The sequence below is a fragment of the Lates calcarifer genome, linkage group LG15 (genome assembly GCF_001640805.2).
Source record: "Lates calcarifer isolate ASB-BC8 linkage group LG15, TLL_Latcal_v3, whole genome shotgun sequence".
Taxonomy (NCBI): domain Eukaryota; kingdom Metazoa; phylum Chordata; class Actinopteri; family Centropomidae; genus Lates; species Lates calcarifer.
In genome coordinates, this window is record NC_066847.1 from 26,310,919 (window position 1) to 26,325,277 (window position 14,359).

At 41.4% G+C, this 14,359-nt stretch overlaps 1 protein-coding gene across 5 annotated transcripts in view; it reads right to left on the bottom strand.

The window, feature by feature from the left end:
- The window catches only part of LOC108888786 (RNA-binding motif, single-stranded-interacting protein 3), a 125,118-nt gene that overhangs the window by 63,646 nt on the left and 47,113 nt on the right, over positions 1-14,359 (bottom strand). For 4 of the 5 annotated variants that reach the window (XM_018684982.2, XM_018684971.2, XM_018684974.2 and 1 more), the window contains 2 exons: positions 11,819-12,003; positions 3,699-3,757 (listed from right to left, as the gene is read on the bottom strand). In XM_018684982.2, the coding sequence (XP_018540498.1) occupies positions 3,699-3,757; positions 11,819-11,976 (217 nt within the window). In that variant the 5' untranslated portion in view covers positions 11,977-12,003. The remainder of the gene's footprint in view (positions 1-3,698; positions 3,758-11,818; positions 12,004-14,359) is intronic. The other variant, XM_051075847.1, reaches the window with a different exon arrangement.

Here is a 14,359-nt window from a genome sequence, read left to right on the forward strand (position 1 = left end):
TCCACTCGTGAATGAAAAAAAAAATTACAAATCACACACGCACGTGAATACACACGCATATGCACTCACAGACACAGATGGAAGCACAGATAAACATGAGCACCCACACACAAACACACACACATACTCACAGCATATACACACATACACGCACATCCCAAGCTTCCATCTAATCTCCTGAGCTCCCAGAGTTCCTGGCCTTGGGCCATTAGAATGGGCTAACCGAGTACAGAGGGAGCAGGAGAGAGATGGAGCAAAGGAGAAATGGGAGGAGGGGCAGTGAGTCAGGGGGAGAATGAGAGACTGGCAGGCAGAGAGAGAGAAAGAGAAAGAATGAGATGAGCAACAGTAGAGGGAGGGAGGCGGAGAACAGGCAGGAGACATGGAGACAGTGAGAGGGAGGGCGCTTGTCTTTGGGAAATGGAAATCCTTTACAATCTAAAGTGGTTTCCTCTCCCTTCCTTCCTCCATCCTGTTCTCTGTGCCCTCTCCCTCCCCCAGAGCTCCCACGCTGCTAACTAGAAAACTGTCAGTGTATTTAACAGTTAGGCACTACCCTCTACAAAGCTGTGGACTTTACAAAGAAAATCTTCTTCTCTTTCTTTGTTCACCAAAATGACAATTAATTAAAACTGTATTTCTCAGGATATTGTTTTTAATGTATCTTTTCATCATACATTCATATATTTACAGATTTTTTTAGAGAGAAACACCAACTTTTCAAGGAAAAAGAAGCAAAGTAGCCTTGAAGACAGTGCTTTTTTTCACTGAGCAGGGCTTGGGAGGATTTTAAAAGCCCAGGAATCATCAAATTTCAGAAAACAACTAAATTATTTTTGATAAAATAAAAGGATCATAGAAATTGGAATCACAAGGTCTTCGCATTACAACTGCAGTATGCAAAGTGATCGAACACTGTCCCTGCAGACTGCAACGGAAGAAGACTTTATTTACCTGTCTCTAGATCTCTCACGCTCTCTACCTCTCTCTCTCTCTGTTCCTCTCTACAAAATCTTCCTGAAAAGGCTGTCTGCTAAATCATCAGTTTCAAAGGGTCCCCTTCCTTTTCTGTCAGCCCCAGGTTATTTTTACCCCCGCCCTCCACCTCCCCATGCCTCCCCCCATCCATCCCTCCCTTTCCAAGAGAACTCTCTGTGCCAATTTGTACTCTCTTAGTCACGCCAAGCACTTATCTTGTCCCCACTGAATGCCTCTGCAATCAAACCAACACTTATCCGGTTGTAAGGCATTCTAATGGCTGACTGATAATGAAACTCCTTCATTGTGAGTTAACAACTGGCTAAGAGATGTATGAAGTCTACATCACAAGCGGTGAAATTGTTGATGCCTCTAAAAATCGGCTCCGCTGCTACAGCTGCAGCTGCTGCATTTTGGATATTTTGTGCATTGAACAATAAGCAGAAATTTAAAGCTGGATATATGGGCTTGCATTATGAAACACCCCCTCTAATGTTTAGCATTCAGAAAGGCTAGGTCTGGAGTTTAGTGCCAGATCCAGTACCAAGAATAGCCCTACTATTCCCTTGCAAACACACATATGTTGTCAAACATACACCTAATTAAGGCTCATTGCTTTCACAAAAAAATACCCACATTTATTTTGAAAGGAGCAGATTGTTTTAAATGCTTGGCGCCTGGATTTTATGTACTTGTGCAACTAAAAGTTATATCTCTCCTGAAAAATGAGACTTCAAAATGACACTTCAAGTTTTCTGGTTAAACAAATTTGTGGAAACACTAATAAAAGAGAAAACAAAAGACAATTATTGGTTAAACTCTGATGTGTTTAAGATGCAAATGGCAATTTTAAAAGTCAGTTTTCACAGATTAGCTGGTACGACATGTTTTTTAAATGTGATTTCTACACATTTGCAAAAAAATTAAAAAATTAAAAAATAAATAAATAAAATGAAATGACAGCTGCACGCCATCACAGGTGACTCCTCAAGCTACAAATTCAAACTTCTGCTCTGTATTGATTCTTAGTCCACCCATGTTAGCCCAGAAAATGTGGTGAATGTGATTAAACCAGGCTTTCAACTTGCTGCTTGAGTCTGGTGCAATCGATACTGCATAACATACGATGACCTGCATCTGTTTCATCTCTAAAAGGACTCTAAAAGGAAGCAAGCAAATAACTGCCTCATTTTTCTGGGTTTTCCTTTAATTTGTCACTGGTCTGTCTTGGTAGGACCACTTTATCTCAAGTTTTGGTCTTTCCATGGGATTGTTGACCACAAAAATGTAGAATATGACAAGCCTTAGTCTTTAAATACACTTGAAGGTTTGTTTTGGTTAAAGGTGTAAGCACTGAATGTAAATGGCCTTTTCAGATTTTATGTGATCTTAAATAAAAGACATATTTTCCATTTGTAAATCGTATTAAAAAGAAGCCTGACGCCATAATCGGCAAAAATAAAGTCATGAGGATATGGCTGTACTGAAACAGGTTCTCAAAACTCCATTTCAAGTAACACAGATGAAAAAAAAATTAATTAATTAGGAAAATTGATGAATAATTTATAATTATCACTAGGTTTACAGAATCTTCTGCCTTCCCTTCAGCTATGCTGTAATGATGCAGGATGCAGGATAGGCATTTCTATATGCTTTCAGAGCTCAAAGCCATATTTGATTATGCAATGCCAATGCAGGTAGTGGAATGATTAGGTTTGTAATATTTATTTAACTGGCCAATTAGACAGATTCAAGATAGTATTTGAAGTATGACAGATTTCAGTGGAGATTCGCAGGAGTCCTCCTTATGATATTAAGACAGGTATGACTGCAATCATTTATTCTAAAATATTTTATTCTAAGTAATCAGAACCTATATTTACATCTCTGCCATCAGTATCAATTAGAATGGCTTTTCTTTCACTCTCACAACTGAAGTTGATATGCTGATTACAGAGCATTTGTGCTGTTGTCCTAAACCATGTCAGTATACCTTTGAGAGGAGGCCTGGCAGATGAAAAGCAATCATGCTGAACACATGCTCTTGTGCGCCTCTTCACAAGCAGACGACTACAATCATATTGATTAGTGTTTTGTTCAGACCTCTTGAACAATCAAGCAGACCCTCATCACAAGACACTTGAGTGAGCCTCATTCACCACAGAGACTATTTGAAACACATTGTGGCTGTTGTATGGTGTTCTCCATTTTGATTTGGCCAATGACAACAATGCCAACATCTTGCTTTCAAAAGCTTAACTTTGAGTATCATTAAGGTGCAATCCTGAAATCATCATCATAGGGGAGTAAAAAAATGAGGGTACTCTGCAGTGCATCATTTAGATAGATTAAAGGATGAGATAGTCATTATGGAAGTCAATACTGCTGTTCTGTAAATCGCTGTGTGTAAAAACACACACCCAGACCATATAGAAGCATATAACTGTAATGCAAACACATGGATTTTGTGCAGCAGCAGAGTGGGTGACTCATGCAAGTTGAAGTAATCTGTTTTTATCTGACATCACACTGTCTGATGACATTTTAGCCCATTGTAAAAACCATTGGGAATTGATTGATTGGGAATTCAAAAAGGTAAAAGAGGAGGGGATTTATAAAAACAGGATCACTTCCCATAGTGCACTGATTGGTCTGACTTTAAACTGCCAGTTCAATCAATTCTTATAAAATCTGAGCTTGTGAAGTATAGGGTCACTCACCTTTGCATTGATTGGTGTTCTTGTCCAGGATGGCCTTTGTTGACACAATCTTCCCATATCTGTAAAAACAACAATTGAACATTCTGATTAAATGTTGAATTATTTTAGCCATTTTAACATCTGGAGCAATATGGGTTGTTCCTCGAATCTGATGCAGATAAGTTGTTTACCATACTATCACCATGGCTCTAAAGTGGCAACATTGCTCTGCCAGTCAACCATTTATTTGGTCAATCACTTTTGTGGACATGAAAGGACATTCATGTTCTCCAGAGGATAAATCCTAATGACTTTGGTGACCCCCTCACTTTTCACCTGGCACCATCATGATGTTCAAATTTGTTTGAATTGAGTGTCTTAAGCGCTATTGGGTGGATTGCCAAGTTTGGTACAGATATCCTCTGTACCAAAGATCCCTTCAGGATGAATTGTAATTACATTAACTTTTCTTCTGTGGGTCTGTTTCCATCACAGGCACCTTCCCAAAGGAAAGAGCCCTCTGAGGAACTCAAGTCCCATACTTGCATTTCCACAGGTAGAACCAGCATCTAGATTAAGTGCCAGGGAGATAGCTGGTAATCATCAGGATGTGGCAATGCAACAGACTTTCTGACTGGATTGGCCAATGGTTTTGTTCCCCATTTTTGCAGCAAACAACATTACACACACATACAGCATCCCGTGTTCTTTTGCTACGTCAATGGACTGATTTGCTTAATCTTCCTGAGGCTTTAGCCCAGCTATGGAAGCACAAATCACAATGCAAGTTTTTGGCAATTATTGCTTTTAAAGGTTCCAGGAACTTTTGGTGGAAAAGCAACTTAACATTTTCATCAAATATTTGAATGTGGTTTATTACCTGCTAAACTAATGACATTGTAAACACGACACCAGCGTAATGTCAGCATGTTAGCATTGTCATGGTGAGGATGTTAGTATGTTGATATTAGCATTTAGCTCAAAGCACCTCTGTAGCCTCCTAGTTGTGTTTTACATGAGGGGGTTACATGAAAACAGATTAGTCTCTAAATTAGAGAAATGTAACTACCTTCTTCAAATAATTTTTGAAAGGCAGTGTTCACATTCAAGTTTGAACCTAAACAGCTCAGGTAAAATAAAAATGACACACAAAATTGAACAAAAACTGATCCTAACATAGTTTCTCAGGGTGTCCACCTTATCACGGTTTGATTTTCTATCCATGCTTCAATCTATCCATTCTGTCCTTATCCATTTCAAGTCCCAACCGCAGGCCTCAGCACACTGCCAGTTCTGTCTCATAAATGATGATAATAACCAGACATCTGTATGGCACCCTATCCTGCTGGAGGGGCCTATAAGAGAGACAGACAACATCCACAGCTCTCTCTATCTGTTCTCTCAGCCAACTTTTAATGTCTCCTGTCCATTTCACTACCTCCCTCTCTTTCTTATGTTTGACACCTCTGCCTCTCTCTTTGTCTTCTTTCCGTCTCTCCCCCTCCATCCCACTTCTATTCTCCAGCTCTCTGTTCTCAGAAAGAAGTTAATAATGTTTCTTATCAGCCCAGCTTTTCATTCCTCCTGGAAAGAGAGGAACACGAAACAGACAAAAAACCGAGAAAGAGAAAAAGAGAAAGAGGCGGAGAAGGAAGGAGGGGTGGGGGAGACCAGAGCTTGGATGACTGAGATCGGCCTGGATCACTGCCTGGCTCGGTGAATGAGACTTTTTAATTAATGTTTTAACACTGCTGCACAATGACTGACTCGCTGACTGGCTATCAAGCAGACTGACAGACTGACAAGCTGGCTGACTGGCTAGTTGACTGGCTGATGGCTCCAGGAGAGGGATGGAATATTCCCTCTTCCCTTTTGGAGTAAAAAATAAGGGGTGGGTAGTGGCATCAGGGAGGGGAGACGAAAACAACAGAGAAACCAGGAGAAGATACAACACAGGAGGTTAAGAGCAGAGAAGGTTAAAAAAAGCAAGGGGAGGGAGCGAGAGACTCGAAGGGATGAGAAATAGATGAGGAGAGGGAGAGCAGTCAGTCAGAAGATAAAAAGAGACACTGAAGGCGAAGAGGAAGCGAGGTAGTCAGGGAGCGATAGAGAGATAGTAAGAGGTGTTTAATAAAGAAGAGATCATTTAGTTGTCACCATCAGGAGAGTCTCTGTCAGGCAACTGCTTCTGTCAGTGAGAAAAAGAGAACAGAGACTAGCTCGCCTGACAGCCTCACATCAAACTCTATTGGGACAGGAGACTTCAGAAATAAAGATGGAAAAAAAAGCTTTAAAAGGCTGCTATCACACCTAACATGACAGCTGAGCAGCTTATGATCTTGCAATTGGTAAAGAGAAAATCACTGCTTTTTTTCTGGACAATGCTCAATTTTCACTAATTTTCTTGCAATTTAAGATATTTTTAGGGTATTTACAAATCCACCGATTGTGACAGGCTGAAATCAAGTCTGACGTTTGCCCGAGAGTTTATTTTTATATATATATTACAAAGTCATGGCTAGTGGTAAACAAGGTCTTTGGCCTGTGGTTCGGGGAGCAAGCCAACGACTGCAGACGTGGAAAACACTCTGAAAAAACAAGGCAGGACTAATCGCCCACACATATACGCACAAGCAAACACACACAGACACACACGCAAGGCAACATCGCAGATCAAAAACACCAAAGCAGTAATCACACACATTACACACACCATCTGGCAGTACCCAGCTCTTTGTTGACTTCTGCCTCCATGTGATTCAAACTTGGTGTCAGTGTGTGAGTGTAAACACCTACAGTGCATGTGTGAGTGTATGTGCCTGGACGAATCTGAGTATACAAATACTTGTGTGGGTGAAATTTCTTGCAATGTCTGTGTGTGTGTGCGTGTGTGTGTGTGTGTATTTGTGGAGTGAGTATGAATGCATGACAAAGATCTCATGCACCATCGGTGTTTTGGCAGGTTGTTGTTCCCGGCAGAAAAGTGAAACATTTCCAGACTGTTTGTGCATTTGTGCGTGTGTATTTGTGTGTGTGTGTGCGCGCGTGTGTGTGCATGAGTGTGTGACAAAGAAAGAGAGAGTGAGAGGAAGAGAGAGAACTACAAAGAGAGAGGTATCTGGCTTGACACATTATGAATCTTGAAAAAAATATGCTCACAGTTGCCTGTTTTCACAAAGTGGAAACCAAATACAGCGTATGTTTAATGTGTGGCTGTGATATCGTCAGATCAATGTGTGTGACGTACAAGCAAAAATCCACCTGTTCTTTCTTCAGTTACACATTTTAGCTGGACTGAAAAACAAAAGGAGAGGAGAGGAGAGGAGGATGACGCCATGGCCTTGGGGAAATGTCAAATTACAACAACACTGCATCATCCAAAATGGTGTCTCACTCTGGACTTGACTCAGTGGTAAAATTCCATTTTATCCAGGCAGCTACAACAATCCGCTATTGTGGTGAATAAATGGAAGAAAGTATTGATAACAGATCAGATGATGAGGTAAGGAGGTTGAGGATAGTGTGGAATATGAGGAGAGAAAAGTGCAGAATGTCCTGTTCTGTGTTCAACCCTCAACTGAAAGCCTTTCTTTGAATCCAGCAGAGGCCTGGAACTAGTTGAAATAACATCAACCTGCACTTGACCCAACGACAGTGACACATGAGACACTCATAAAAGCTATTCAAATACTTAAAACATACCACCAAAGGACTAAAACGAGCCAGATGGTCAGGGTTAGCACTTCCGTATTTCATTCTTTTCCATTGTGTCATAGAAACAGTAAGTGAAAAGGTTCTGGAAGGGATCTGAGACTGTAATTTGTTTCCATTGGATGCTCATGACAACTAAAAAGGCAGTAATAAAAGTGAAGTGTGAAGTAACACTGGAGCAAATTTTCAACAAGCTTGACAAAGTGATCTAGACCACAGCTAGGTCTGTAGGTCTGTAGCTTATTTCAGAGTTACTTTCTACATCCCCTTTCCTCTCAAAATAGCCTCAGTTCTTCGTGATAAGGATTCTACAAGATGTTGGAAACAGACTCGTCCATGAGATTCTGGTCCATGTTGATGTGATTGCATGACATCATTTCTGAAGATTTGTGAACTGTACATTCATGCTGCCTGTCTCCTGTGCTACCACATCCCAAAGGTTATATTGTTTTTATATATGGTGATCAGCCAGTCAACTTCAGTTCACTGAACTCACTGTCATGTTCATGAAACCAGTTTGACATGACTTTGGCTTTGTAACATGGTGCATTATCATGCTGGAAGAAGCCATTAGAAAATGGGTCATAAAGGTCTGCACATAGTCAGCAACACTAGTCAGGCTGTGGCATTCAGACACTGAACAATGATTGATTAGTATTGAGAGGCCTCAAATTTGTGAAGAAAACATTCCCCCTACCATTTCATCACCACCAGCTGTCTGGACTACTGACACAAGACAAGTTGGGTCCACAAATCCAGTTTTCAACCATCCAGTTTTGATGATAGTGTGCCCACTGCAGCCCCAGATTTATGTTCTTGGTGGTAGAATCCAATGTGGTCTTCTGGCCATTCTCCTCCGATCTCTCTTATCACAAAACTGTCTCTCAAACCAGCCTGTCTAGCACCAACAATCATGCCACGTTCAAAATCACTGTATCATAGTGAAAAATGCTGATCACAAGTTGCCAAAACAACCAACAGTCCAAAACCTACAAGTATTCAACTGACAACAGTGAAAAGCAGCAGTCTTTTGAAATAAATCCTTGAAATGAATGATTTACAAGTATTTATAGGATACAGTATACTGACAAAATGACAAAAAAAAAAAAAACCTTCCCTCTCTGCATTTTGTCTTTCAGTTATAAACTACTCACCAGGACTTGCTGGCTAACCTAAAATTCTCTTTTTTCCCTGGCTTCATAGAAATGCTACAAAGCCCCAAAACAGAGCACTGTAAGCAGTAGAAGAATGTCTTTCCACAGCAGTGGTCGGGGTTGGGTTGGTGGGGTGTAGGGCTGACAGACTGACTTTCACTACGACAATCCTTTTAGGAAAAGGTACGTGTCTTTCAACACATGGAAACTCTTTAGAATCCTTGCCAAAACTGGAGTTTTTTTTTCCCACCAAGAAGTGTGAAACACAAAGAACAGTAAGGCCACTGAAACTGACAGTATTTTCCAGACTGTCAAGATTTAAGGAGGAATGTCAATATGAAACTCGGTGCACCCAATTTTGGCAGGCTTGACAAAATCACAGTGCACCCTGGTTCTATGTGTGTGTTTGTGTATGTCTATGTGTGTGTGTGTGTGTGTGTGTGTATGTGTGAAGTGTTAATGACAATCCTCAGAGGGCCTTCACAGTATCAGATCTGTGTTTTCATTCCCTTGTGCAACACCGTGAGCCTATGGATGCTCACCGTTTGATGTCTACTGAACCAGTTCCCACTACTGACACCCACACACACAAACACACATGCATCATTTCTACATCTCTTCAGGATGTCTGTGAGTGAATATATATGCATTATGAATATGTGCACATTCTGTGCATTTGTTGGTTCTGTGTGTTCTGTCTGGGGCCGTGTATGTGTGTGTGTGTGTGTGTGTGGGTGGGCATTTATGAGTGTACACGCAGGTTGGTCTCTGTGTGTGGTATCTCCTAATTGGGGATCCGATACAGCTGTCTTGTCTCTTGCATTTCCCTCATTTTTCCCCCTCTCTGCCAGTTAGACTCAAACAGACAAACACAGGGGGAGGACTGAGAGAGTGCAGTGCTTCAGAAGTCTTCGAATTCATTCCCTATATGTAGTTTAACATCTTCAGGCGCTATAAAGAAATGAAGTCTTGGAGTGTTTCCATGATGAAAAGGCAATGTGCTGTGAATTTAAAGGATGACTTGATGTCACTGAAACACTGATGATTAAAAGATGGAATCTGTCTTTGAAATATTAGGTAATATATTTCAGGATAGAAAGATACGTCAAGGGTTCAGGTTTCAAACAATCAGCCGCTACCATAACATCAAGCACATTCATGTGAAGCTTTTCAAATCTCCATTAGCCATTCTGCAGGTTTTAGAGCAAGACTATGTTTTTTCTAACTCGGCTGCTGATGATTAATGAGAGATTGTAAACTCATTCAGTGTTTTATATTCTTCTCCAGTGATTTCTCCTTTGAGTGGCTTTGAGTGGTTAAAGCTTGTCTGTCCTCATACAACCCCTCCATCATCAAGTAGACTAGCAGATAGATAGATAGATAGATAGATAGATAGATAGATAGATAGATAGATAGATAGATAAGAGTAGTGAAGTAGTGGCTAGCGTGGGAGAGAAACAGGAAGACAACAAGTGTGAGTGAAAGCAAGCAAGCGAGCGAGCGAGAGAGAAATTGCCCTTGTGCAATGCTTTAGATTCTGCTCACGTTCTGCTCTGTCCCCAGACGTTAAAAGTGTGTCCATAGTTTGGGCAACCGGGGGAGTGATTGGAAATGTCAGCTGACAACAGCACTTTTCACTGACACTCTGAGAACTGGCACAGAGACAGGGAGAGAGGCGAGGGAGGGAGGGGTGAAGGATAGAGGGAGGGGGACAAGAGAGAGAAGGATGCGTGGAGGAAATGAGGAGGATGACAGAATGGGAAGGGAGAGGATGGTGCTGGTGGGCGGGTTGGTGCACGCACACACACACACACACACACATACACACAAAGCCACGCTTGGTAACAATAAGGATGGGGATGACATTGAGTTGAAAGGGTGTGTGCGCAAGTGTGTGAGTCAGAGTCAAAGGACTGTCCTTCCGTTATTCACTGTAACTGTGTGTATGAATGAAATGACTGTTCGGGTGTGTGCATGTGTGTGTGTGCATGTCATGTCAGTGAGTGACAGGAAACTGCCACTCAGTCTATTTCCGAAAGCCGGAGAGAGTTGAAAACCCAAGGCTAAGACCACTGCCCAACAGAACACACGGGCCTCCCTCCCCAACTGACCTTTCCTAAATGTTACTGGCCACTTGGCACACTGACTGGGCCTCTAATGAAACTTTTATTGGCCCCCATTTTTCACCCTGTTTCTCCAGAACGCCTCCAGGGCTAAGCTGAAATACAGGCTTGAACTGCAGCTGACACGTAGAAGGGCACGATATGGCGCACGTGTGTGTGTGTTATAGTCTTCACATTTTATTTTTATCTTCCTTTTTCTTCATTCCAAAATCAATTAGCTCAATTAGAAATGTTGATGAGATCATTTAAAGACCTTACCTGCAGAATATTTAGCTCAACATATAATTCTCCAATTACATTTGATGATATCAGGTGTTAGCTGTAGGCAAACAAAAGAGCCTCTGTGGGAGAGCTGGATCTGTCATTTGCATTACATTCTCTGTTGACTCTGTTTGTCCAAATGGGGACAAATGAGAATGAAATGAGAAGGATTGACTTTTAACAGGAAGAGAAAAGGCAGTGAAGGGCCCAGCTTTACTGAGTCCAGTTCCCTGTTATCAGGATATATATTTGAATTGGTGGAGATATCTTTTGGTGAGATATGTTTCATTTTGGCAAATCATCTCTGCAACAACTACTGTAAAACTTTGACTAAATAGTCAAATAAATTATACCGGTATCACTTGGTGATAGTGCAGTGCAGTGCAGTCACATTACAATTCTTATTTTATTTTTACACTTTATTATTATCATGAAATAAGTGAAGAAACCTGCCACATCAATATGCAATGTCCCAAAATGTTGGTAAATCTGTTGCATATTGCAGGGTTTGAGACTTCTGCTGAGAGAGGAGAGAAGGACGTCTGTGTTTATCCTAGTATGTGAGTGTGTGTGTGTGTGTGTGTGTGTGTGTGTGTGTGTGTGTGTGTGTGTGTGTGTGTGAGACCCGGTACAGAAGGGAGCGGATGGGTTAGCCCCAGCTGGGTTGTGTTTTTACGTCTGAGGAAGCACAGAGGAGGGACACAGAGGTCAAGAGCAAACTGTTGATACTTATTAGAGGCTGCTGTTGGACTCACGCAAAACTAATTACCACAAGCTGAACTGAACTAAGCGGGAATGAACTGAACTCAACTGCACTGAAGGACACTGTTCAACTCATCAGATTAAATAGAACAGAGTGGAGTAGAATAGAATAGAGCAGAGCAGTACTCACGGCTGGCAGAGTTTGATGAGGTCCTGGTCAGTGGTGGCCGGTGGCAAGCCTCTGATGTACAGGTTGGTCTTACTAAGCTGCTCCACTAGCCCACCTCCCTGACCTCCACCTCCACCTCCACCTCCTCCTCCTGTGGTACCGGGACTGGGCGGAGCCATGGGTGGAGGAGGAGGAGCATAGGACTGCTGTAGAAAAGGAAAAAGAGGAAGAGAGGGAAAGGTCACTTAAGGTCACAACAGAATCCAAGATTTTCAGTTTTTGCCCTACAGTCCTACTCACTAAACAAAACATCTTCTTTCTACCGAACTCGCAACATTTTGAATAATCTCTTCCTGCATCAAGTCCCACTGCAATATCTTGATTCAACAGGAAGCACATCAAATTAAGGAAGCAGGATATGTGTAATTACTAGTGCTTGTTATGATTATGGTACCAAGTTTGACTACGAGCTTGTATCAATAACAATTATAGGCTTTGCTGCATCTTTGCAGTAACTTCTACTGCTTTAGTTAGCTTTAATGATACTGCAATAAACATTCCTCATCAGTCAGTGTAATCACAATGACTGGATTGACCTGCTGTAAGTCAATGTTCTACTGTTTTGGATCAGGAAATGTTTCAAGTCACTGGCAGCTTTCTGAAGGATGAAGATGTTTATGAAGTGTTGATGGACAGAAGGCTGTGAGTATGTGTCCTTCTTCTGGTGTGTGAGTTAGCAGACCACAGACAGATGAATCAGCACACATTCAAAATATAAAATAGAAGAAATTGTCCAGAAAACTGCATCTTTAAACTGCATCTTAAGTGTGTGCTTAGACCAAACAAAGCAATGGGAGTCTTCATGATCAGAAGATACTGTCATCTATAGTATTTACAGAACATTCTTCAGCTAGGCAAGACTGCATTGGACACATTTACTGCCAAGCATCCCTTTATGGGTGCACAAACCATCCAGTGTTTAAACCAAGCCTGGGCTCTTTATCACCCCTAACTTACTCAAACGTTTCCAATCAGCCTCCACTGTCCAATTACACAGCTCAGTACTGGTTAAATGACTTAATAAGATGACCATTTCTGGAAGTAGAGGAAGGCTAGTCTGAGGATTAATGAGGGTTTGGGTCAACTGGTGGGTTTAGAGTGCATGCTGACCCCTGCCTGCCTGCTGCCTTAGGCAAACTATTAGGTTAAGTTTGAAGGAAGTAAACAAGCCTGATGGCTCATATGACGACAGTGTTCAAAACAAACTCTGTCTGCTGCCTAGATGTTTGGAGCAAAACAGCCATGCTGGCTTAACAAAGAAGTCTGGTCTCAGCATTGGTCCCTCTGTTAGGAACTGGATGAAACAAGTTCAAGAACCTACTGCAGTTTGGGACGATCACAGACCACTTCCACTGTGTGTCGCGATGACAAGTGAGAGAGACAGGCAAAGGAGGTGGATGGAAGAGTGTATGTGCTTGGATGTATACTGTATCTGGCAGTGCGTGTGCATGTGCATATGTTAGTAAGAATCTGTGAGCTTGTGTGTGTGAGCCGGTGTTTGTGATAATGACAGGTTGTCACCACACAGCAATGTGGAGCCTGAGCCAGCTCTGATATTAATCCATTACCTGTACTTCCCTCAACTGGCACACAATTCCTGACACACACACACACACACACACACACACACACACACACACACACACACACACACACAGGCATGCTGGCAGCTCAGAAAAGACAACACTAACAGGATTCAACACATGCACAGCAGACATGCAGTGGTAAAAGGAGATGGTGCTTGTGCAGCAGTGTAATTTACAGGCCAGAGCCTTACACTAACAGCCCAGAATGAGCCTATACACTTCAACAAAAACAAAGTACAGAGAAGAAAAAAGGCTACACTGGGTAATATTTCATTTTAATGGCTGTGACAAATACTACACTATATTGCGAGTGTCTTCTAAAACCCTTACATTTGCAGTAATTTTAGCAGAATATCTCCCAATACAGTGTTTGCTGAGAAAATATTACCTCTGAGTCTTCAAGCTACTGACAGTGCAAATGTAAGAAATACACAGAGCTAAAATTGACTGAATCCTATCAATTAGTTGACAGAGATATGATCAGCAATATATGAAGTCAGTTATCAAGCAAACCTTGTTGCACATTGTGCTGATTCTATTTGCAGTTTTTCTTTCTTTTTTTTAATGATTTGTATATGATTTTCAGACATTTTATTCATTGAGTGATTAATCAATATTGAAAATAATCATTAGTTGCAGCCCAAAACATCACTAGCAGTACAAAAATAGAGCTGTCTAAATTCACGAGGAATGGCTTGCCCTGTGTGTTTTATTAAAAACAACATTTTAGTTGCAAGAAAACAGACATACAGAACAAAGAACAAACTTCCAGAGAAGCAACCCAGTGCTAGGCAGTGTGCGATTTGTACTGAAAAGTGCATGTATGTGTTTGCGTGTAGTGCCTGTGATCGTGATAATGAGAACCTCACTGCTTCAAAGGCTGATCTGTGTTGAGGACTGGTTCAATATAAACCTT